Source organism: Haematobia irritans, chromosome 3, assembly GCF_050003625.1.
Source record: "Haematobia irritans isolate KBUSLIRL chromosome 3, ASM5000362v1, whole genome shotgun sequence".
NCBI lineage: Eukaryota > Metazoa > Arthropoda > Insecta > Diptera > Muscidae > Haematobia > Haematobia irritans.
The window spans coordinates 211,904,783-211,930,504 of record NC_134399.1 but is presented as its reverse complement, the minus strand read 5'-3'; the positions used below and the strand labels follow the sequence as shown (position 1 = coordinate 211,930,504).

At 37.3% G+C, this 25,722-nt stretch overlaps 1 protein-coding gene across 1 annotated transcript in view; it reads right to left on the bottom strand.

Moving 5' to 3' along the window:
- Positions 1-2,184: 2,184 nt before the first annotated feature.
- The window catches only part of LOC142231979 (uncharacterized), a 31,913-nt gene continuing 8,375 nt past the window's right edge, over positions 2,185-25,722 (bottom strand). Inside the window, exons 4-9 of the mRNA XM_075302656.1 lie at positions 7,086-9,257; positions 6,878-6,930; positions 6,507-6,805; positions 2,895-3,078; positions 2,615-2,818; positions 2,185-2,556 (exon numbers count right to left, since the gene is read on the bottom strand). Of these exons, the coding sequence (XP_075158771.1) occupies positions 2,417-2,556; positions 2,615-2,818; positions 2,895-3,078; positions 6,507-6,805; positions 6,878-6,930; positions 7,086-9,257 (3,052 nt within the window). The 3' untranslated portion in view covers positions 2,185-2,416. The remainder of the gene's footprint in view (positions 2,557-2,614; positions 2,819-2,894; positions 3,079-6,506; positions 6,806-6,877; positions 6,931-7,085; positions 9,258-25,722) is intronic.

Sequence of the window (25,722 nt, the reverse complement as noted above, 5' to 3'; positions counted from 1 at the left end):
TAGATCCGAATATCATAGTGTTTTAATTTAAAATTCGAATCAAGTGTCTGATCTTTAGATATGGAGAAGTCAGGAGTTGGACTGCAGATCCAATGATGGTACCGTTTTAACTGCAAATTCGATGGCCCAGTGAGAACTGAAACTGAAAATCCGAAGACCTGAGTAGTTAAACTGTATACTTGTAGGTTTAAGTGGTGACACAATAGATCTGCTTCCGCAGAATTCAGTGTCTGCTCTTTAGATCCGAAGAATTCAGTTTTTGAGCAGTAGGTCCGTAGGCTGCAACCACGGGGCGATTGAACTGGAAATCCAAAGCCCTCAGTGGTTGACCTTGTAGATCTCAGAGATGAAGCTGCAGATCCAAACGATTAAGTGTCTGATCTTTAGATATGGAGAAGTCAGGAGTTGGACTGCAGATCCAATGATGGTACCGTTTGAACTGCAAATTCGAAGGCCCAGTGATGAGTCTACGGGGATCTCGGCGGATGAACTTAAAATCCGAAATCTGTAGGTTTCAGCTGTATCCACGGAGCGATTGAACTGGAAATCCGAAGCCCTCAGTGGTTGACCTTGTAGATCTCAGTGGTAGAGCTGCAGATCCAAACGATTAAGTGTCTGATCTTTTGATATGAAGAAGACAGGAGCTGGACTGCAGATCCGATGATGGTATCGTTTGATCTGTAAATTCGAAGGCCCAGTGAGAAATCTACGGAGATCTCGGCGAATGAATTGAAAATCCGAAGACCTCAGTAGTTAAACTGTAGACCTGTAGTTCTGAGTGATGACACAATAGATCTGCTTCCGCTGAATTCAGTGTCTGCTCTTTAGATCCGAAGAATTCAGTTTTTAAGCTGTGGGTCCGTAGGCTGCTACCACGGAGCGATTGAACTGGCAATCCAAAGCCCTCAGTGGTTGACCTTGTAGATCTCAGAGATGGAGCTGCAGATCCAAACGATTAAGTGTCTGATCTTTAGATATGGAGAAGTCAGGATTTGGACTGCAGATCCAATGATGGTACCGTTTGCACTGGAAATTCGAAGGCCCAGTAAGGAATCTACGGGGATCTTGGCGTATGAACTGATAATCCGAAGACTTCAGTAGTTAAATTGTAGACCTGTAGGTTTGAGTGGTGACACAATAGATATGCTTACGCAGAATTCAGTGTCTGCTCTTTAGATCCGAAAAATTCAGTTTTTGAGCTGTAGGTCCGTAGGCTTCAGCTGCAACCACGAAGCGATTGAACTGGAAATCCGAAGCCCTCAGTGGTTGACCTTGTAGATATCAGAGGTGGAGCTTCAAGTCCTTAATCACTTAATCCCTTAAGTGTCTGATCTTTAGATATGAAGAAGACAGGAGCTGGACTGCAGATCCGATGATGGTACCGTTTGATCTATAAATTCGATGGCCCAGTGAGAAATCTACGGAGTTCTCGGCGGATGAATTGAAAATCCGAAGATCTCAGTAGTTAAACTGTAGACCTGTAGTTCTGAGTGATGACACAATAGATCTGCTTCCGCAGAATTCAGTGTCTGTTCATTAGATCCCAATTTTTCAATTCAATTTTTGAGCTGTAGGTCCGTAGGCTTTAGATGCACTGAACTGGAAATCCGAAGGCCTCAGTGGTTTACCCCGCAGATCTCAGAGGGGGAGCTGCAGATCCAAAGGATTAAGTGTTTCATTTTTAAATATGAAGAAGTCAGAAGCTGGACTGCATATCCGATGATCGTATCATTTGAACTTCAAATTCGAAGGCCTCAGTGGGTAATCTCCGGAGATCACTGCGAATGAACTGAAAATCCGAAGACTTCAGTGATGGCACTGTAGACCTCTAGTTCTTAGTAGTGACACTGTAGATCCAATAATGGGGATCTGAAGATAGTAGAGTAGACTCGAAGTTCTTAGTGTGACTCGGCAGGTTCATTCTCTTCACTTCGATCGAAATTTTAAAATATGAGACCTCAGACTTTAGTTTAATAACTCAAACTTCGTTCAGCTGTCCATTCGTCCATTTCGTCTACGGTTCATCCATAGAGACTTCGTTAGATCGATTATTCATTGGCTCAAATACTTCATTCTGTGGTTAAACAATACGCACATCATTTTACCGTTCTAAGATTTTGGGGACTCTGGAGTCGACTGGGCTTATGTAAGCCTCCTTTCCTTCAAGATTTAGCATTCATTGGATTATTATAAAATCTTTACTTATGGCTTTATTTTACTTGTATAAGGTATATAATCATACATTTGATTGTACAATATATATATTTTTTATAGTTAAAAAAATTATAGATAGGGGGAAACATTTATCACACAACATAAACAGATAAAAGAAAAGTTTTTTTTTTTTAAAGCAATATTACTGGCGGCAATGAAACAGCCTTAAATTCAAAAATAAAATGTCTTTGGTTAAATTCTATCAGTCACCACCATTGGGCCATACGATTTGTTCCACAAAGTCCAAGAAAGCTGCCACTCGTGTATATAGACCAGGTGTGGATGAGGCACAGCCAAAACCCGAGGATACAACACCCACAATGCGATAATTATTTAACGATTCTGAAATTGTAAGTTCTATGTAGTATGTTTACAATAGAAATGATTCCTCAAAATATACCATCAACTAATAAATTTAAAGGTCCACCCGAATCTCCTTGGCAAGCATCCTTTAGCTGTTGGTCATCCTCAGCACACATTTGCGTTGCAATAACGCCTTTATCAATTTGCCTTGTTAGACCATAATCCACAAAACTGGCATTACATTTCTCCAGAGGTGTAGCATGCAATGGAGCTTTCAGTAAGATATTCGAAAATGCTCGAGCTATCGCAATAAGAAATATAAAGGAATTTTTAAAACCTCACAATTATAACAAACAAATAATGATTCACACACTTACTTTTTGTATTAACGGTTCCCCATCCTGTTACCCATAGGCGAACATTTGGTTTGGGATCTGCTGCATCCGTATATAGGCAAGCGGGATATATAAACTTGGAATAGGGTGCTGGACGTTCTAATTCTAGAATTGCAATATCATTGTATGTCTTCCTTGTGGAATAGTCATTGTGAATATGAACTTGCTGAAACAGTAAGAGGGAGAAGAGGTGATATTATATTTGAGGTAAAAACTTAACAAAGAAATTTTGAAGTTATTGTTAACGTCCCAAACTCATAAAGGCTATAATTCTTATATATTTCTTAACCACATTATTCTTTTACAGAATTTGGGAGTCCTAGATGTTCAATTACTAATATGCCGACTAAAACTGAGAACAGAATTTTAGACCAATCGCTCCACAACGGGTTCAATGTACCGTATTATCCCGAAGCTTTCAAGTCATCGGCCAGCGTATCGTCCATCTCGTATTGGTCTATCTCGGGGAAGCACCTCCGAAAGCTTCTGGTATGAGGGAAAACTCAAATCTGAACCAGTTAGTTTTGGCAAAACGTAACCGATGCTTGGAGTAGATGGACTTCACAAACTGTTCCAAACTATCTCTTCCGCACTATAGTCAAACTGACTTGATAAAGACAGATGGAGTGGATCGACAGAATATGCGACCCCTCCGAAAGTTTCTGGTCCACACTGGTATGAAGGAAACCCCTAGTCTAAACCGTTCAGCTTCGGCGAGGCGTAACCGATGGTTAGAGTTGATGAACTTCCCAAATTGTTCCAACTTAATATCGCTGCCGCAGCATAGTCAAACCTACTTGCAAAAGCAGTTGATCATCATAATATGCGACTTCCTCAAATACTTCTGGTCTACGCTGCAATGAAGGAAATCCCTAGTCTGAACCCTTGTATAAACCGTTAACGTTCAGCGGGGCGTAACCGATGCTTGGAGTAGATGCACTTCCCAAACTGTTCGAACCTAATATCGCTCCCGCAGCATAGTCAAACTTACTTGCCAAAAACAGATTGAGTGGATCGTTAGAATATGCGACTTCCCCGAAAGCTTTTGGGCCACGCTGGTAGGAAAACCCTAGTCTGAACCGTTAAGTTTCGGCGAGGTGTAAGCGAAGCTAGGAGTTGATGCACTTCCCAAACTGTTCCAACCTTATATCGCTTCCGCAATATAGTAAAGCTTACTTGCCAAAGACAGATGGAGTGGATCGGCCGAATATGCAACTCCCCCGAAAACTTTTGGACCGCGCTTGTATGAGGGAAAACTCAAGTCTGAACCTTTAAGTTTCGTCCAGGCGTAACCGATACTTGGAGTAGATGCACTTCCCAAACTGTTCCACCCCAATATCGCTTCCGCAGTATAGTCAAACTTACTTCCAAAAGACAGATGCAGGGGATCTTCTGAATTTGCGACTCCCCCGAAAGCTTCTGGCCCGAGAAGGGATGGAGGTCTGAAACGTTCAGTTTCGGCAAGAGGTTATCGATGCTTGGAGTGGATATACTTCCCAAACTGTTCGTAGCTACTATCGCTCACGCAGTATAGTCACACGTACTACGTCGCCAGATGATGTGTCAAAAGCAGTAGAAGTGCATCAAAATCAGAATATGCGATTATTCTAACTCATTCTGGCCGTAAAATATACACCTCTGCATCATCTCGCTTTGAATTTCGAAAGGTGCATCGTGTTTGAGATACAACTACAACAAACTCCGAGGGAAGAGTATTGAGATCGAAGATTTAATAAATTGGCTTTCCCTTGTAACATTCTCCCGGTTTGGTGTAGATTGTAGGTCGCGGATGGATTGACTTTTATGAGAGCGTAAAAGATTTGTGGTAAGTAAGAGTCTTTAAAGACAATGAATTTTGGCGTAACGGTGACGAAATAAATTTATGACTACAAGTTTTGCACAGTGAATGACTGCACTAACTCATTAATATTGCTTCGTCTGATAAAAGTCTGACAAGCTATCATTTCAATGGCTTCAGACCTCCCCTTCTTCCCTAGCCTTCCGATTTCTTCAACTCAGACGTTTATCAACCAGACGAAATTCATTTGGAATGGCTTCGAAGACTACATCGATCGCCGATTCAGTGATATACCGCCACCTCACAGGGTCATTGACGTACCGTACCTTTCTTTGTTAGTGAGAAAAAAATTCCCTGCAGAAGTAGGGTGATTGTCTGACGAGTACGATAAGCTAAAAATGCTGATCCTACAATCGGAGACATTAATCTAGTTATTAATAACAAAAAATCGACGAAAACTTGGCTAAAATGAAGCATAGGCTCGCATTCAGATAAGTTAATAATCATCGTAGGACCTATGAACAAATACAGGTAAGTTGTAGGCTATGGTAACAGCGGTCTCGAACGGTAACGGAATCCAATTAGAATGGCTTCGGAGAATACACCAATCGCACCATTAATAAGCTACCGCCCCTTCTCATGTTCTTGTTGCCAAGAGGAAGTTCCGGGACATCATCAACGCAGCTGCTTCATACCCGTTAGTCATATTGTCCACGTGAGAACTAAACAGTGGGAATCGCATATAAGTATGATGAGCTTCGGTTTACTTACACTCCTAGTACTAGAATCTGCAAACTGAATCAAGAGATCAATAATAAAGGTGATGAACGCAAACGGAACACAAACTGTCTCAAACTACGGTAGAAGAGTCATCTATAGAGTCCTGAAATATTTAAAAGTCTACCTGGCCAATTTGGTCAGCGAGTAAGGAGCGAGTTGTAGCTGTGTTGATTATGTCCCGGGATTTTTTCTCGGCTATAGGAATGGATAGCCGAGAAAAAATCCCGGGACATAATCAACACAGCTACTCGCTGACCAAATTGGCCAGGTGAGGACAAACAACCCAGCAGAATCAGCTCGAGAACAGATGAGGTACTCAAGCATAGAACTGAATTTATAAATTAATACGCAATGAGACAAATACAAGCGGTACACATGGCTAGAGAACCTGAAGCAATGTCGTCTGACACGGGCTCTGGCAAAATGTGAATCTCGTAAAAGCTCTCTGTAATACCACAACGAGGGAAGATTCGATTTAAGTCTTCCCAGGTGGTGGGCCAGGTGGTGGTCATAGATCCGAAGAGATGGAATTTCAGTCAATGCGTTAATGACAGATTCGAAGAGAAGCATAAGGTTTTCCAACTGACAGTTCATAGAACATTCCGAGAGTGACAGAGCGACACGAGTCATTGGTTTCATTCATGGTCTCCGATCCAACGTCTCGCTCTTTTTTATCTAACTGTCCATAGCGATGGGACCCGCTTTGGAAATCCCTATACTGATGTTCAAGGGGACAAATTAGGAACAAGGCCCTTCAATGCGTCTTTGGACTCTATAGTCATACCCGATATTTGGCATGTTAGTAGAATAATTCCGCTACTGAATTCAGGCAAAACTATGGATTCTGAAGTATATGTGAGCGTACCAATAACACCTGGAATTTATTGACAAGAAGTCCGAGCCACGAAGAGTGCAACAATGAGATTCCCAGGGAAGCTTTGTGGTATTTGGTCGATACATATATAACCAATAGAAGTTATTGTCTATGGATATCCTCTGCACTAAAATTTTCCTACCTTTATCCTTATTTCTACAGCTTCCAACATTTCTTCGGGATCGGTGAAATTCACCACACCCATACGAACAATCGATGGTACACTATCTCTGGAAGCAACACAATGGGCAGCTGTCAAAACGAATCGTGAGTCTATCAAAGTTCCACCACAACGTATATCATAGGGTCCTCGATCGTCATCACCAATTCGACTATAACCAATTGCAGCCATGTGAGGGAATTCACCTAATTCCGTAGGTATTCCATCCAATATATGATTTGTAATGCTGGCATTTAAACCCTTCTCAATACGGTGACAGGCTAGAATACAAGAAAGAGATATGGGACTGGGATACAAATAAATTCCAAAGATTTGTGATTAACAAAACTCACCTCTAACGGCAGGTCTCTCATCCAAAATATCTGGCTTTGGAGTAGGTTTGACACTGGAAATGGACAAAGAAATATAACAAATAAGTTGCATAACCTAAGGTTATAGATTTGGGTTAGTGATTCAATGATTTTATGGAGTAAATTTCAATCGATTTGGCTTTGGATGTGTTGTAATGATCTGTATTGCATGAGCATGTTCTACAACCACCTTATGGAGTTATCATCGTCATAGAAAGCTAATTCATCTTCTGGAGGTGGCCGAAATTGAAAAGGTTTGAAAGGATCCAATGCATTCGCAGGAGGTGATTGAATATTAGGGAATGGCGATCCATTTGATGGTTCTTGAACGAAGGTGGCAGAATCTCTAGATGGTTGAGTTTGATCGGGGAAGATAAGGCGATGTCCACTGCTGGGTGGTTGAGGTTGTACAGGTTGTTGATTGAATTGCGCTATTCCATTCCCCGTTGGAAATAGAACTTCAGTGGGTTGGCGTATAGATGGAGTTCTTTGTAGTTGGGCCAACTGAGGATTAGGTTGTTGGATAGGAAGTTGAGTCATCTGCTGCTGCCCGAGCTGTGTTTGAGATGGTGGTTCTTGACCAAATTGAATTTGTTGAGGTTGTCTGTTGATCTGTGGTGATTGCTGGAATTGTGAAGGTTGTTGTCTAATTTGCGGCTGTGGAATTTGATTTTGGGGTCGTCCAAATTGTATTTGCTGATCTCGAGATTGCTGGTGCTCCGGTTGCCTTCCAAATGGAAACTGGGATTGACTTGGTTTGAGTTGAGACGGCTGTCTATTAATCTGTGTTTGTGAAGAAGGTAGTCTTCCTAACTGTGGTTGCTGGAATTGTACAGGTGGTTGTCTAACAAATTGGCTATTTGGTTGTTGCCCTTGTGTCTGGGACATTCCTGGAGCTTGAGCTTGTTCCCACAATGATTGCACTCTATCAGCTTTAGCCTTTACAATATCCATACCGGAATTCACTAGATTCTCAAAGACCTTTTGTATGGGATTAAAAGAGTTAGAGGTAACGGGTTCCTGAGCCTTTGGTACGGGAACATAGTTTTGTACAAAAACATTCGAAGATGCTGAACCATCCAGATCATTGCCTCCCATATGTGATTCAAGCATTGGTAACATCACAACATTTCCCATTTGATGGGGTTCCAAAATTTCTATATCTTGATTAACCCAAACGCCATTAGGATTACCAGCTTGATTTGAGTTATCCACATAAAGGACTACTGGTTCATTGGGATTTTGATTGGCGGATGTTTGGAATACATTTTGAATAAGTTGATTAACTCTTTCGGCTTCAGCAATGGCGGGATGCATAGTTGGAGAGGTATTAATTGGCAACACCACTTCTCCCGGTTGTTGGAGTGGAACATTCCCAGGACCTTGGGGGTTCCCTGAAACTCCTTGAGGAAATATTGTGCTGGAAAGATTTTTATTATTTGCAATTATTGAATCTTGATTTTGATTATCTGGTTGTATATTGAATACATTCTGGATAAGTTGACTTAATTTCTCTTCATCACTAACGCTATCAGGTAAAGGCGTTGTGGAGGGATTTGGTTGTTGTTGCGGTGTGTTTTTGTTCCCTGGCCTATTTGAAGTCCATGGACCTTGCTGACTGTTAGGGCGATTATTCTGAATATTGCTTGATATCGCACCTTGGTTTCCTGATCTTCTGCTCCAGTTGTCATCTCGACCTCTGTTACGGTCTCTATTAGTTTGGCCCCTATCCAGATTTCTTTGTGGTTGCTGGTCAGGCCATATTGAATTCACTGGATTTTCTTGCCCTTGACCACGACCATTATTTTGTTCTTGTTGATCGGGCCAAATTGAACTTATTGGAGCACGATTCACATTTCCTGGTCCTTGATCACGACCAATATTTCCTTGAGCACCATTATTTTGTGATTGATCTAAACCAAAATTATTACCTCTACCACCATTTACTTGCCCTTGACTCCAATTCACTTGGCCATTTATTTGTCGTCGATCATTAGGTTGCGCGATAAAATTTCCAGGATTATTGGGTACCTTCCATTGTTCAACTCTTCTTGACTTCGATTGACTCGAGAGATCACTTATACTTGTGTCACTATCTCTGGATGAAATCGAGTCCTTGGCTTTCTTAGCAGTCTCTTTAGATTTTTTACTCAACAAATCGGCCAAATCAAAAAATTCAGAACTTTCATTGAGCCTAGTATCACCAATGAGTAAAGGCTTTATGGTTGTCGTTGTTGATGTGGAACTCAAAAAATCTAACCAAAAATCTGGTTTTTGAGTAGTGGTGGTAGTCGTCGTCGTCGTTGTCGTATTTAAGGTTTCCAAAATACCCAACCAAAAATCTTGTTTTGTTGTTGTTTCACTAGACTTGTGAGAAGCGGTTATAGGAATGGTGCAGGATGTATTTGTGCCACAAGGATGTAATCGAATGAGTATGGGGGGAAAGAAAAGAAGCAATAGTTACAGATATAAATAGCCACCATATACCATATTAGTGAAGTGATGAAGAAAAACAACTACAATGATTTTTTAGAAGAGAGATGTGAATGAATTTCGGTGATTTAAGGACACATAAATATCATTGTCCCTAACAAACACTTGAAGAATTTTTTTTTGGAAATCAAGCATTCTAAAAAAATAGACATTAAAAGCGAATTTAGGTTTATTTTAATTTATCAGAAAGTTTTTTATTAGTTTTTGGTTTGCTTTAGTTATATAAACTAAAAAAGAGTCAAAAAAAATTTACTTTGAACCAAAGACTTTGACCTTCCCTTGAGGATTACGGTATTGATTCCGAGACAAAGATGCGGCTTTTATTTACTTAAGGCATTTTACGCAGCTATCTTGCTTTAAATCTAAGCTATAAACTAACTAAAATTGGAATACAAATTTCCTTTATCGAATTCTCATTAACAAAGCTATTCGTGTAAAACTAAATATAATAATAATAAAAATAATTTAAAATTCCACATTATTAGATATATTTTTGAATTTTTCTTAAGCATTTTTTTATTGATACCGAGCTAAAGATTCGAGACTTTTTTTAAACAAAGAAAAAGATTTTTAAAGAAGCGATCTAACCTTAAATCTAGGTCCTATAAAATTAAGATTCAGAATCCCGAACAAATTTTTATCCTTTTTAAATATCAGTTTAAAAATTCCAAGTTATAAAAGATGCTTCAAAGTTTTTTTTTTTAATTTCAAAAAAAATTCTTAACTTAAAATTAACTATATAAAATCCTTAACATAAATTGTAAAGTGACAAAATTAATTTAGTTATTTCTTTAGCCGTACATTATCAATCCAACCTATGTCACCCAACAGTCAACCAATTAACACATACGCATACATAACCCACCACTAGGTATTATGATCAACAGCTTACTGGTTGTGTGTTGATGCATTGACATGATTTCTGGCGACGAAAATTAATTAACTACTTCATGTAAAGCAGTGACAATTCCCAGTCATTTCATCGTATGCATTACTTATATGGTGGACGTTTTGCACACCAAAGGCAGACTCGGATAGGCGACTGACTGACACTTTTGGTTAGGTTTGGTGTAGTGGCAGCCCGATGTATCAGGCTCACTTAGACGTTTTGCACACCAAAGGCACACTCGGATAGGCGACTGACTGACACTTTAGGTCAGGTTAGGTTAGGTGTAGTGGCAGCCCGATGTATCAGGCTCACTTAGACTATTCAGTCCATTGTGATACCACAGTGGCGAACTTCTCTCTTATCACTGAGTGCTGCCCGATTCCGTATTAAGCTTAATAACAAGGGACCTCTCTTTTATAGCCGAGTACGAACGGCGTAGACGCGAATCGTGCTATGAATGGCTCATTGCACATCGTTCCGCTCGAAGTTCGGTGTTATTTTCTTTGCGTCGTCTGAGAAATTTATTCATAGACGTGAAATATATATTACACAGAGACTTTCGGGCCAACTTTTCCACCACAGAGACCTTCGGGATACTGTTCCACCACTGACACTTTGGATAAATACCTGCATCTATTGTATACAGCTATACAGAAAAAATGTCACCAAAATATTTCCAATTAAAAAGTTGATTGAAGTTGAACATTTTTTCAAATTATGCCAATAACTTTTTATTAAAGATAGAAACGATTAGTTAATTAACTCAATGATTAAAAGTTTTAATTACAAAGTTAATTGATACAATTAACCTGTTAATCAAACTCGGAAGACTAAGTCCATTAAAAAAAGGGGCGGATTTTTTTTTTTTTAATTTTTAACTAAATAATTATTTCAAACAATAAATTTTTAAGTCAATCTATAAATAGTTTTAAACCAACTAAAAGTGTGATTGATACTATCATTTTCGTGATTGAAGACATTTCAATTAAAAAATTAATTGGATCAATTAATTTCGTGATAGAATCAGATTTTTTTTTTTGTGTAGACGCGGATTGTGCTACGAATGGCTCATTGCATATCGTTACGCTCGAAGTTCGGTGGTATTTTCTTTGCGTCGTCTGTGGAATTTATTCACAGGCGCGAAATAAATATTACAGAGAGACCTTCGGGGCTACTGTTCCACCACAGACACCTTCGGACTTACTGTTCCACCGGGGAGCCACCGTGGTGCAATGGTTAGCATGCCCGCCTTGCATACACAAGGTCGTGGGTTCGATTCCTGCTACGACCGAACACCAAAAAGTTTTTCAGCGGTGGATTATCCCACCTCAGTAATGCTGGTGACATTCCTGAGGGTTTCAAAGCTTCTCTAAGTGGTTTCACTGGAATGTGGAACGCCGTTCGGACTCGGCTATAAAAAGGAGGTCCCTTGTCATTGAGCTTAACATGGAATCGGGCAGCACTCAGTGATAAGAGAGAAGTTCACCACTGTGGTATCACAATGGACTGAATAGTCTAAGTGAACTTGATACATCGGGCTGCCACATAACCTAACCTAACCTACTGTTCCACCACAAAGACCTTTGGGACTACTGTTCCACCACAGAGACCTTCGGGGCTACTGTTCCACCTCAGAGACCTTTGGGACTAATGTTCCGCCACAGTGACCTTCGGACCTACTGTTCCACCACAGAGACCTTCGGGGCTACTGTTCCACCACAGAGACCTTCGGGGCTACTGTTCCACCACAGGGACATTCGGGGCTACTGTTCCACCACAGAGACCTTCGAACCTACTGTTCCACCACATAGACCTCTGGGGCTACTGTTCCATCCACAGAGACCTTCGGGGCTACTGGCCCACCACAGAGACCTTTGGGGCTACTGTCCCACCACAGAGACCTTCGGGGCTACCGTTCCACCACAGAGACCTTCGGGGCTACTGTCCCACCACAGAGACCTTCGAACCTACTGTTCCACCACAGAGACCTCCGGGGCTACTGTTCCACCACAGAGACTTTCGGGCCTACTGTTCGCTCGTAGGTTAGCTAGTAGCCGTAGTAGTAGTTTGCATAATCGGCAGACAAGCAAGTTCCCGATCAACTACTAATCGGCGAATGCCAAACATCGCAATCACCAACGAGCCGAACTTCTCAGCAACGACCAAGCATCCACCTCTTAACGAATTCAACGATTGTCAACGAATCATCAACTACTCAACATAGACGAACCGATATTGTCCTCCACTACTACTATTACTATTACAACAGACGTTCTCATCACTACTGATAATCAACGAACCCAATTTATCGCCGACAACGAATTATCTGCGAACCGAATACCTCATCAAATCCCGATCATCAAGCAACCAAAGAATCGAAGTTCTTACGATTATTTACTAATCGAATTCCTTCTTCATCTCACGAAGACGTCAGTTGTCATATCGAAGACATCCCGAATGCCTCCTCCCATCAGATCCTAATCATATTAGAGAGATTGTCAAATATCACACAAACAGACTGCAAAATAGTTAAAAAAAAAAACCGAATAAATTAATAATTAAGAGGTAAACAATAGTAGTGTTCTTATTCCGGAAGGATTTGTGGGTCCTGGAGGAACTGAGAAAACTCCGTTACAATATCATAGCCTTTTATATATATATATATATATATATATATATATATATATATATATATATATATATATATATATTATGAAATTTCTTTTAATTAATTTAATATTCTAATTTTATTTATACTAATATGGATAAAGAACTTTTTATTTAAAAGAAATTGTCCTTAACATAATGTTAATTTGCGTGTAGAATTTAGTTTGCATAATCTCTTACATTAGGCATAAGCGTAGGAAGGCCTCTGGGGAGGGGGCTTAGACCCCCCCCCCCCCCAGAAAAAATTTAGCCCCCCCCCCAGAATTTGAAAACTATTTACGATTTTACATTTTTATAAAAATTAAACAAGTATATACAACCGCACAAAGTTCCGCTAAAGACTTTCATGCACAATCGAATTACTTGGGTTGTGGTAGCAGTTGCCGATGGCAATGTTTGAAGTCTGATATTTATGAAATAGAGCTGTGATTGAACTTATGGTTTAGTTGAATAACTATCAGCCTGTTTCTGTATGTCGAACGAGTTCAATCGATCGACTGAAATGCATAGAAACAGCTGTTTTTTGGTTATAAATTCAGCTGTTTGTTTCCATTTTAGTCGATCGACAGAGCTCATTCGACATACAGAAACAGGCTGTAAAGCTCCTTTATTATATTGTTTAGTCTGGTTTAGTCATCTTAATTAAAAAATATTAATTGGTATTAAAACTATTCTTTCATAAATTAATATCTTAATAATGCTGCAAAAAAGCGTCGCCAAAAAAGAAGTGAAAATGTTATTTTTGGGTCTGGAAATGGTGCAAAATTGGCGGAGAAGCGATGAATGTAATAGGAACTCGTGGTATCACAATGGACTGAATAGTCTAAGTGAGCCTGATAAATCGGGCTGCCACATAACCTAACCTAACCTAATAGGAACTCGTCATGGGACAAATGTCCACCGTTTCAACAGCCGTTGCAATAAATTTGCATCACTTCTTACGGTGTGATCCGAACTCAGAGTTTTGAATGTGAATTAAAAAATTGTGTGATATTTTCCCAAATAAATAATTTTTATTTATTCGTTTTTTATTTGATTTTTGGTCGAACTTTTGTTAGAATTATATAAATATTTATAAAGACTTCGAGCTTCAAGAAACATTAATTTATAATAATTTTTATATTTTTTATGATTTTTAATGCATTCTAACGCTTGTTTGAATATTTTCAAAAATTATCGATTTTTCTATAATGGATTTAGCATTTTTGTGGCAAAATTTGAATAATTTTTACCATTTTATTTATTCTTACTCTTTTTTAAACTATTTGAAAAAAGAAAACAAAAATTACGCATTAAAATATGAAAAAAACTGAAGTAAAAAACTTCCTGTGTAGTTAATATAATTAACTTCTTTGTGAGGACATTTTTGGAAGTGCTTTTAAAGTTGCGCCTTTAAAACAAATCCCAATTTTTTTGCTGGGAAAAGTGTGGAACTACTTTCACTTGCTTTATTATATATTATTTTGATGTATATTTTTTTATTCTTTTTTATGAAACAGAACAATAATTGAACCTATAAGTTCAGTCTAAAAATTTTTAGCTAGGGGGGCTATAGCCCCCCCTAGGAAAATTGTCTAGCTACGCTAATGACATTAGGTCAATATTTTTTCAGTGATGTAATCTTACTACAATCTTCAATAATAAAGCTTTCTGAAATTTTACACAATCTCGTTCTGTTTTTTTTTTTTGTCTGCAGGCAGTTCACTTTCAAAGATTTATTATATCGGTCCATGTTTCTATCCTCCGATTTGACTTTTTGAGTATATAGACACCGCAACATGAATTTTATAGCCTCCATATATACCGATCTCACGATTTGATTTCATGATCGTCAGTCCATATGAGGACTATTCCAAAACTATTCACACCCTATTCGCCACACCTACCTACGGACCTAAAATACTTCTAGATTTTGAATTTCAGGCGAATGGGAGAAAACTTGAGATGCTCAAAAAGTCAAACCGTAAGATCGGTCTATATGGGTGCTGAACAAAAATCCATAATAATCTATTAAGAGGAGATATTTTCAAAGAAAATATCATATATCTTCCAAGGTGGTAGGTATTTACTCGTAACATTCAACACGCCCGAAGTTTTGGCAGTATATACTTGTTTAATACATACGATTTAAATTGTCTACTAATTTCACAAAAAAAAAAATGTAAATAAAACTAAAAAAGTTTCCATTTTCAAATAAATTTTAATTTAACTTAATTACCAATGACAATGATTTGATTTATGATGTATTTATAGTAAATTAATAGCAGTCTATTGAAAATTACAAAAGGCATTTTTTTAGGAATTTAGGACTATGAAAACCGCAATACCGCAACTCGCCAGATACATTTTCCCCCATTTCAAGAAGTGGTTAGGCAGAAGCGTGTCCATTATTAGTAACTATAAAATATACAACATCAAAATCTAAATAGGAATGTAATAAGCAAGTATTTATACACCAAACATTAGGGTGAATCACAAAATGAAGCGCTTATGGGATATTTAGTGCCGCTCAACTTATTAATGAAATTGAAAATAAAAAAAATTATAGCAAATGATGTAATAAACATTCTAAGAAAAAAAAATAGAGCATTGACATTTAATAAAATGGCAATTTGTTTTATGTGTATGTGTATGCCAGTCTTCATAAAACGATACACCCTAGTATACGGAGGAATGCTATTTATATTTTTTGGTCAAATACAATAGCTAATGCAAAATACGAAAAAAATAGGATTTTTAAATTTAGCATATAAGAAAAATTATAAAATATTTTCTATTTGTTCATAAATTATAATAATTCCAGCTGAAGTATGATCATAACAAACCTTCTCTCCACCTCAAATTTTAACTCTTTAGCTCTGCTCTAAACAGTAATCAATAATTAAAAGTAGGATTAACAAGTATATACGGCCGTAATTTCAGCCAGGCCGAATCTTATCTACCCTCCACCATGCATTGCGTAGAAACTTGTACTAAAGACTGTCATCCACAATCGAATTACTTGGGTTGTGGTAATACTTGCCGATGACCAGGTATCTTGAAACTTCCTACCACCGTCTTCTAAATTGTAAGTTAGTCCATACGTGGTATACATTAAACTAAACAAGTATATAAAACAGTAAATTCGGCCGGGCCGAATTTTAAATACCCACCACCATGAATCAAGTATAATTGTTTACTATGAAAACTCTTCGTCGTAGTGGGTTACTTGATAATATATAGAATTGTAGGGGGTTTGATGACAAATCCTCGAGCCAGCTCCCGAAGACAAACTTTAAAGATTCTACCTATGAAGACTAGATAAGATTCTGGATTTATGAGAACCAATTTTGTTTGAGTTTTAGAGAAAATATAAACATATCGTGTATATGTTGAAATTACGCCTTGATTTAAAATCTTAAATCTGTAGATTTTTCCGCATTTATTTAAATACGATGAGTAAAATCTGGAACTTTTACTTTCAGTTTGAAGCAATTTTCATGATCAGTGCGCCTGCTATACCCTGAAAGAAGTGTTTTCTTTTTTGAGAAACGTAATTTTAGACAAGCAAAGTTTTCTTTAGACACATATTTTAGAGACAATCGTTGAATAAACGAAAACACTTTATAAGAAAAAGAAATTTCTTTTGTCTAAAATTGTATTATAGATTACTAATTTCCAGCAAATCGGATAAAAACTACGTATTCTAGAAGTCCAAGAAATAAAGCCGGGAGATCGGTGTATATGTGGGCTATACCAAAACATGGACCGATAGGCACCATTTACTACTCACATATTTGTGATCTTAAAATACCTCCAGATTTTAAATTTCAAACAAATCGGCAAGAAAATATAGTCTCTAGACGCCCAAGAAGTAAAAATCGAGAGATCAGTCTATATGGGGGTTATACCAAAAAATGGACCGATATAACTCAATTTCGGCACTCTTATTTGTGGTCCGAAAATACCTCTAGATTTCGAATTTCAGGCAAATCATGTAATATATACAGTTTATTGTAGCTCAAGAATTTCAGGCAAAGCGGCTGGTAAATATAGTTTCTAGAAGCCCAAGAAGCAAAATGGGAGATCGGTCTATATGGGGGCTATACCAAAAAATGGACCGACACACCTTTTTATGGTCCCAAAAGAACTCTAGATATTCAATTTCAGGAAAATCGTATAGAAAATATAGTTTCTAGAAGCCCAAGAAGCAAAATCGGGTAATCAGTCTCTATGGGGGCTATATCAAAACATGGACCGATGAGCACCATTTTCGGCACACCTTTTTATGGTCCTCAAATACCTCTAGATTTCCAATTTCAGGCAAATCGGATGGTAAATATAGTTTCTAGAAGCCCTAAAAGCAAAATCGGGATATCGGTCTATATGGGGGCTATACCAAAACATGGACCGATGAGCACCATTTTCGGCACACCTTTTTATGGCCCTCAAATACCTCTATATTTCCAATTTCAGACAAATTGGATAAAAACTACGGTTTTTATAGGCCCAAGACTCCAAATCGGGAGGTTGGTTTATATGGGGGCTATATCAAAACATGGACCGATGCGGACCATTTTCGACACACCTCTTTATGGTCCCAAAATACCTTTAGATTTTCAATTTCATACAAATCGGATAGAAAATACTGTTTCTAGACGCGTAAAAAGCAAAATCAGGAGATCGGTCTATATGGGGGCTATACCAAAACTTGAACCGATATGGACCATTTTCGACACACCTCTTTATAGTCCCACAATACCTCTAGATTTCCAATTTCGGGCAAATCGGATGGTAAATATAGTTTCTAGACGCCCAAGAAGCAAAATCGGGAGATCGGTCTATATGGGGGCTATATCAAAACATGGACCGATACGAACGATTTTCGACACACCTTCTTATGGTCCTAAAATACCTCTAGATTTTCAATTTCAGACAAATCGGATAGAAAATACTGTTTCTAGACGCCTAAGAAGCAAAATCGGGAGATCGGTCTATACTAAAACATGGACCGATACGTACCATTTTCGACACACCTCTTTATGGTCCCAAAATACCTCTAGATTTCCAATTTCAGGCAAATTTGATAAAAACTACGGTTTTTATAGGCCCAAGACCCCAAATCGGGAGGTCGGTTTATATGGGGACTATATCAAAATTTGGACCGATATAGCCCATCTTCGAACTTGACCTTCCTGCAAACAAAAAACTAATCTGTGCCAAATTTCGGGACGATAGCGCCATTATTGAAGGCTGTAGCGTGATTACAACAGACAGGCAGACAGACAGACGGACGGACAGACGGACATGCTTATATCGTCTTAGAATTTCTCCCTGACCAAGAATATATATACTTTATATAGTCGGAAATCGATATTTCGATGTGTTACAAACGGAATGACAAACTTATTATACCCCGTCACCATTTTATGGTGGTGGGTATAAAAAAGGCCGGTTAAATACGTATATAATTCAGTTTGACAAAATTTTCTATAGCAATAAAATTTTTACAACATTTTCTAGAGAATAAAATTTCGATCAAATTATCCATAGAAATTTTAACAAAATTTTCTATAGAAATAAAATTTTGACAAAATTTTGTATAGAAATAAAATTTTGAGAAAATTTTCTATAGAAATAAAATTTTGTTGTTTTTTTATTTTAGCTTAATACCATACATTGACTAAACTACAAGTGTAGCTTAACCAACAGTGGAAAAGAATGTTTGTCAAATTTATTTGGGCAAAACCCTATAGACTGCAAAATGATTGGATGGACGCACGTTTCGGAATTACCACATTCATCATCAGCATCCTCTACTTGCAGCAAAACTATCAACCAATTATCAGAATAAATTCAGACAGTTCATTAAACCCAACAATGAACCACACTTGAACCTTCCGAAAAAAGGTTTTGTATGATAGCCGGCTTATGCCGAAATAAATTCGAAACAAACATATCTCTTTTCCTATGCCACTGTCAAATCATCGATTTGAGTGCAGTTGGCTGCGTTTATTTTGAGCGTGCTTCCTCTTCTTTTTCCATTCGTTTTGTTTTGTTTTTTTATTTCAGCTTAAAATCATACATTGACTAAACTACAAGTGTAGCTTAACCCTTTCGGTTTTTCTAAGCCATATGGCATAGTCGCTTTTCAGTTTATTTTTTTAAGTTTATAGAGTTATGGTTTTTATCGTTTTTGTATTTTTGTATTTTTGTATTATTTTTTTATGCGTGTTTCTTCAAATTATTGCAAAAAAAAATTAGTTAGAGGACCATATTGTAAAGTTTCAGAAAGCGTAGGCACCCTCGCATTTTAGCAAAAAAAAGATCATTTCGTTCTTTTATATATTTTATTACAAAAATTACTTTTTTGATAACTTTATTTAAGTTGTTTAGTAGATAATCATTCCTTCGATTGGTGTAAAAAAAAGCTGGATTCCTAAAGTAGTTCAATAAGACTGTACGTTTTTTTTATTTCCTACTATGCCATATGGCATAGATCGCGCATTGAGGAAATTTAAATCACACACAAGGCTATGCTCTCTAATTCATTCATCAACGAAACGGCGACGAATGAACACGTAATAAGATGTCTAAATTAAAAAACGATCAAATAGAAAATATTTTGGTTAATTTTGATGACTCAGATTTATCTGACTTTGATGATGATGAAGAAGAAGAAAATGGTGTTTTGGAAACGCTATTAGAAACTTTAAATGATGATAAAAACAATTCCTTTTTAATTGAGGAGCTAAGTAATCCAGATGGAAATATCGATTTATTTGAGGAAAATTTAGATTCGGAAGATGAGCCATTGAACTTGGATGAAGTTACTGATCCATCATTTCAAAAATTCCTTAACTTTCGATGGGCAAAGAGAGCTTGGAGCAACCCAAGCTCAGATTTTTCTGAAAATTATCCGAAACAAGATGTTAAAACTCCGGTTTCATATTTTTTTAAATTATTAGATGGGGGCTGTGTTATGTTAGCTTCATCTATTTATGGTGATAAGGACACAAAAGATGTCATCAGATTTAGTGCCCAAGAAAGTGGACGCTCAATGTTTGACCATTTCACGGACTTAGCAGTATGTAACTCTTGGTTGGAATATCGCATTGATAGCGATATAATATAAGAAAAAAATGATCAAATGGATTTATTAGCATTCCGGAATGATGTAGCTGATGGATTGCTAGCATTGTCTTTAGTTGAAAACCTCTCTCGAAAACGAGGAAGACTAAAGCTAACTGAAGACTTAGATCTTTCCGAAACCCCATCAACTTCGAAACCAAGGTTGTCTTATGAAAGGGCTCCTTCAGTATCGATTCATTTCGATGGCTTTGAACATTGGCCAGAGTATACAGCTGTCAAACGTACATGTAAAGTTCAAGGATGCAAAGGATACTCTAGATACACTTGTTCAAAATGCAACGTCCATCTATGCATTTCAAATGACTACAGACACAGATCTAATGAAGAAATCTAAATTGGCGATGAACTCACTTTTTAAGTTTTTATGTTTTATATAATAACTAAAGATTATTTTTTTTGTTTTTTAATGAACTTTGTGAATATTGCAGTTTAAAATAAATATACTTATTTAAAAAGTAAAATGATCTTTATACTATTCATTTTTTTTTTTGCTTTATACTATTCATTTGCTTAATTTTAAATATAAAACCTTCAAAATTGCATTTAAAACAAAAACTAGGTTTTATATATTTTTTCCCTTAAGTACATTTTATGCCATATGGCATAATGCTCAAAAACCAACCTTGGAAACAAAATTTAAAAAAAATACTTTTAAATATTCACACCGAATCCCTAATTAGTCAGAAATTGTATAATAATTATTTTTTACGTCAACAACAAAAAAGAAGTACCAAAAGGGTTAACCAACAGAGGAAAATAATGTTTGTCAAATTTATTTGGGCAAATCCCTATAGACTGCAAGATGGTTGGATGGACGCACGTTTCGGAATGGAACGAATGGAAAAAGAAGAGGAAGAACGCTCAAAATAAACCCAGCCAACTGCACTCAAATCGATGATTTGACAGTGGCATAGGAAAAGAGATATGTTTGTTTCGAATTTATTTCGGCATAAGCCGGATATCATAGAAAACCTTTTTTCGGAAGGTCCAAGTGTGGTTCATTGTTGGGTTTAATGAACTGTCTGAATTTATTCTGATAATTGGTTGATAGTTTTGCTGCAAGTAGAGGATGCTGATGAGGAATGTGGTAATTCCGAAACGTGCGTCCATCCAACCATCTTGCAGTCTATAGGGCTTTGCCCAAATAAATTTGACAAACATTCTTTTCCTCTGTTGGTTAAGCTACACTTGTAGTTTAGTCAATGTATGGTTTTAAGCTGAAATAAAAAATAAAAAACAACAACAATTTTTCAATTTCCCTAAATAGTTTTAATTCTATTTTAGACTTAATTTATTTTTAAAATTGCTAGTCTGTAAGGAATATCCATAGACTGAATAAATAAATAAATAAATTTACCAATTTGCTGACAAAAATCGAATCAGTACCAATTCATTTATTCCATTATTGAGAACTGTAGCGTCATTAAACACACACAGACAGACATGGTTAGACTGTCTTAATATTTCTCCTTAATCACCAAGTTTTGTCTAAAGGGTGATACGGTCAAAATTTGGTCAAGGGAAAACGCGTGTAAATCGGTGAAATCGTTTATTTAAAAAATCAAATTAAATTAAATTTCTTTTCCAAGTCCACTTAGTATAAAATTCAGGAAAAATATTCAGTTAGGCTTTCGCTTTTCCAAATCCGAATTGCCGGAACTCACGCTTGACACTTGCCATTAGATTTTGTACAACCACCTTGTCCACCTTCTTCGCCGCAGAAAGCCAGTTTGCCTTGAACTGCTGCTCGTCCTTAGCAGTTTTTTTGGTCTTCGTTAGGTTCCGCTTGACAATAGCCCAGTATTTCTCAATTGGACGGAGCTCTGGCGTATTGGGAGGGTTCTTGTCCTTGGGAACCACCTGCACGTTGTTGGCGGCGTACCACTCCATGGCCTTTTTACCGTAATGGCAAGATGCCAAATCCGGCCAAAACAGTACGGAACAACCGTGTTTCTTCAGGAAAGACAGCAGACGTTTATTCAAACACTCTTTCACGTAAATTTCTTGGTTGACAGTCCCGGAAGCTATGAAAATGCTGCTTTTCAAGCCACATGTACACACGCAAAGAAAAAAAAACGTTTGGAAAACGTGTACCGAAAACGTTTTTCTTTTGTTAGAGTTTTTTGAATTGCTTCGAAAAGTATACACTTTTATCACCAAAAAAATTCGTTTGTTACAAAATTTTTATTTTTTTCAATAAAAAAAAGTTATTTTTGAACCAACAACACAGTCCATTTCGTTTATATCAAACACTGTTCTTTTCTAAATTTAGGTCTTTAATAAGACACATTTTACAGTTCATAGTAAAAATTTAATTTAGTAGAATGTAATGTTGAAAATTTTTTCGGAATCTTCCGATCATATCTGGAATATAAGTAAAAAAAAAAAAACTTTGGTCGAAGCAGGGATCGAACCCACGACCCTTGGCATGCAAGTCAGACGTAGCAACCACTGCTCCACGGTGCCCAACTAAATGTATTTTTCTGCTAAATAAACTTTGTTTAATCGGCTCGTGGGCGCCGCAAGCTATGCTATATAAATATAACTTAGTTATATGGGTAATTGTCTACTGATGACAATAACGGCTACATGGCTCAGTGGATAGTGTGTTGGCTTACAAATTGCATGGTCCGCGGTTCGAATCTCCGTCCAGGCGAAAGGTAAAAAAAAATTTTAAAAATTTATAAAATCGTATAATTTCTTCTACATTGTTTGTGTTACAGAAAAAGGTGCTAAGAACTAAAAAACTTCGTGGAAGTGAGAAAGATGTGAGGGAAAATGCAATTAGCCAGAAAAAAATTTTTGAGTTAGTCTTTATGAAATTGTTTTTACATCCTGGAAAAGAATAAACGTTTATCACAAAAAAATATACTTTTCTTCCAAATACACTTCCTTTCAACGAAAAGCAAATGAGAAACGAACTTTGTTTGTCTAAAATTTCGTTTGGGAGGAAAGAATTATTTTTTGCGTGCAGATGGCTTGCCAAACCATATATTTCTTTGCGAACTTTAACAGTTTTATGTGCTTGAAAATATCTGCTACCTTTCCCCTTCCATTTGCCGTATAAAACTCCTGTCCCGTCGTCCATTACCACGCAGTCAAACTTCGTCAGCATCGTCGTGTACAGCCTCCGGGATCGCGCTTTGGCCGTCGTATTTTGTTTATCATCGCGATTTGGAGTCACTACCTTCTTGTAAGTCGATAGTCCGGCTCGTTTTTGGTTCGATGCACGGTTGTAGACGATACACCCAGCTTATTTGCGGCATCTCGGAGAGAGAGGTTAGGGTTTCGCTTGAAACTACCGGCAACTCTCTTTGTCGTCTCAGCGGCTTCCGGTTTTCGATTTCCCCCCGATCCAGACTTCCTGGCTGTCGACAAACGTTCCCCAAACACTTTAATTACATTTGTAACGGTTGATTAGGCAACTTTTATCGACTTTGCCAGCTTTGCGTGCGAGTAGCGTATCAAAATTTTGATACGCTACTCACCCTTTACATTTGGGAGGTGTCTACTTGTGAAAGATTAATTTCAATGTAATACTCGTAATCGTGTCACGAAAATTGTCTCTATTGAGAGATGTTCGTTATTTCGGGTGTCCAGAGAGGTTTCGTCCTCACTGTATACTCTGCATATAGTAGGTAATTGATATTTCGATGTGTTGCAAATGGAATGCCAAACTTATCATACCCCCAAACTTTTTATGGTGGTGGGTATAAATATAGGAGAACGATCATTTGTGATTTATATTTGACTACAAAACAAGTATATACGGCCGTAAGTTCGGCCAGGCCGAATCTTATGTACCCTCCACCATGGATTGCGTAGATACTTCTACGAAAGACTGTCATCCACAATCGAATTAATTGGGTTGTGGTATCTTAAAACTTCTTAATATCGTTTTCTAAATTATTAGTTAGTCCATACGTGGTACATATTAGACAAAAAAGGTATGTATAGGTAAGTCTAAAATAATTAGGAATCGATATGGACTTTTGAACGGTACGTAGAGAGCCAGAATTGCAATAAGGGGGGTCGCTTATATGTGGCCTATATACAATTATGAACTTGATATGGACCAATTTTTGTGTGATTGGGGATCGATTTATCTGTAGGCTATATATAACTAAAGACCGATATGGACCTAGTTAGCCATGGTTGTTAACGGCCATATACTAGTACAATGTATAAAATTTCAACTGACTCGGATGAAATTTGCTCCTCCAAGTGGCTCCAAAACCAAATCTCGGGATCGGTTTATATGGGGGCTATATATGATTATGGACTGATATGGACCACTTTTGGCATGGTTGTTAAATATTTCAACCAGATCGGATGAAAATTGCTTCTCTTAGAGGCTCCGCAAGCCAAATCTGGTGATCTGTTTATATGGGGGCTATATATAATTATGGACCGATGTGGACCAATTTTTGCATGGTCATTAGAGACCATATACCAACACCATGTACAAAATTTCAGCCGGATCGGATGAAAATTGCTTCTCTTAGAGGATCGGCAAGGCAAATTTGGGGTTCTGTTTATATGGGGGCTATACGTAAAAGTGGACCGATATGGCCCATTTGCAATACCATCCGACCTACATCAATAACAACTACTTGTGCCAAATTTCAAGTCGATAGCTTGTTTCGTTCGGAAGTTAGCGTGATTTCAACAGACGGACGGACCGACGGACATGCTCAGATCGACTCAGAATTTCACCACGACCCAGAATATATATACTTTATGGGGTCTTAGATCAATATTTCGATGTGTTACAAACGGAATGACAAAGTTAATTTACCCCCCATCCTATGGTGGAGGGTATAAAAATAATTGGGGTTTGCATTCAAAATCAATTAAATTTTTAATTGAATCAATTAAAAAATTAATTGAAAATTGCTAATGACATCAATTAGTTTTTTAATCGAGAATTTTTTCTATGCCCAATTAAAACTGTGATTGATACTATCATTTTCGTGATTGAAGACATTTCAATTAAAAAATTAATTGGATCTATTAATTTCGTGATTGAATCAGATTTTTTTTTGTGTAGGCTTCTCAACAATAACTTTCAAGTAGCCACAGAGGTCACTTGACAATAACCCAAAACGGATTTAGTTTTGTGAACGGTAACTGCAACTTAAAAAAAAAATTATGGTGCATTTTCTTTACTGCGTTATTGAAGCGTTTCTCCTCATCAAATATTGAAAAATAATTCAAATAAAATGGTTCAAAATAAAATCTCTTACTGGAATATCCTTTATATACCTGTGTACCTCGTTCAAAAATATAAATAGCAATCCTCGTATATGACTTACAAAATTCTTCATTAAGCATTGTCTCTACTAACCCTGACATATTTGTTGCGATATCGATTTTTGTATTCACATCAAGTCCGGGACAACAAATTATTTCCTCATGCACATTAAAACCACAACGGATCACATCACGGATGTTATACTCTTCGTGTTCGATTAATGATTTTAAAATGGGACATTCACCCCAGGTTTTACACAGACCAGGCTGTGATTTTGTTTCACAGCTATTAGGAAATTAAAAAGATAAAGGTTTGTTGGTATTGTTTTTGTTTTTTTTTTTTTTTTGTAAACACCACTGCTGGGACTAACAACAACGAAAAAATCGAATCTAA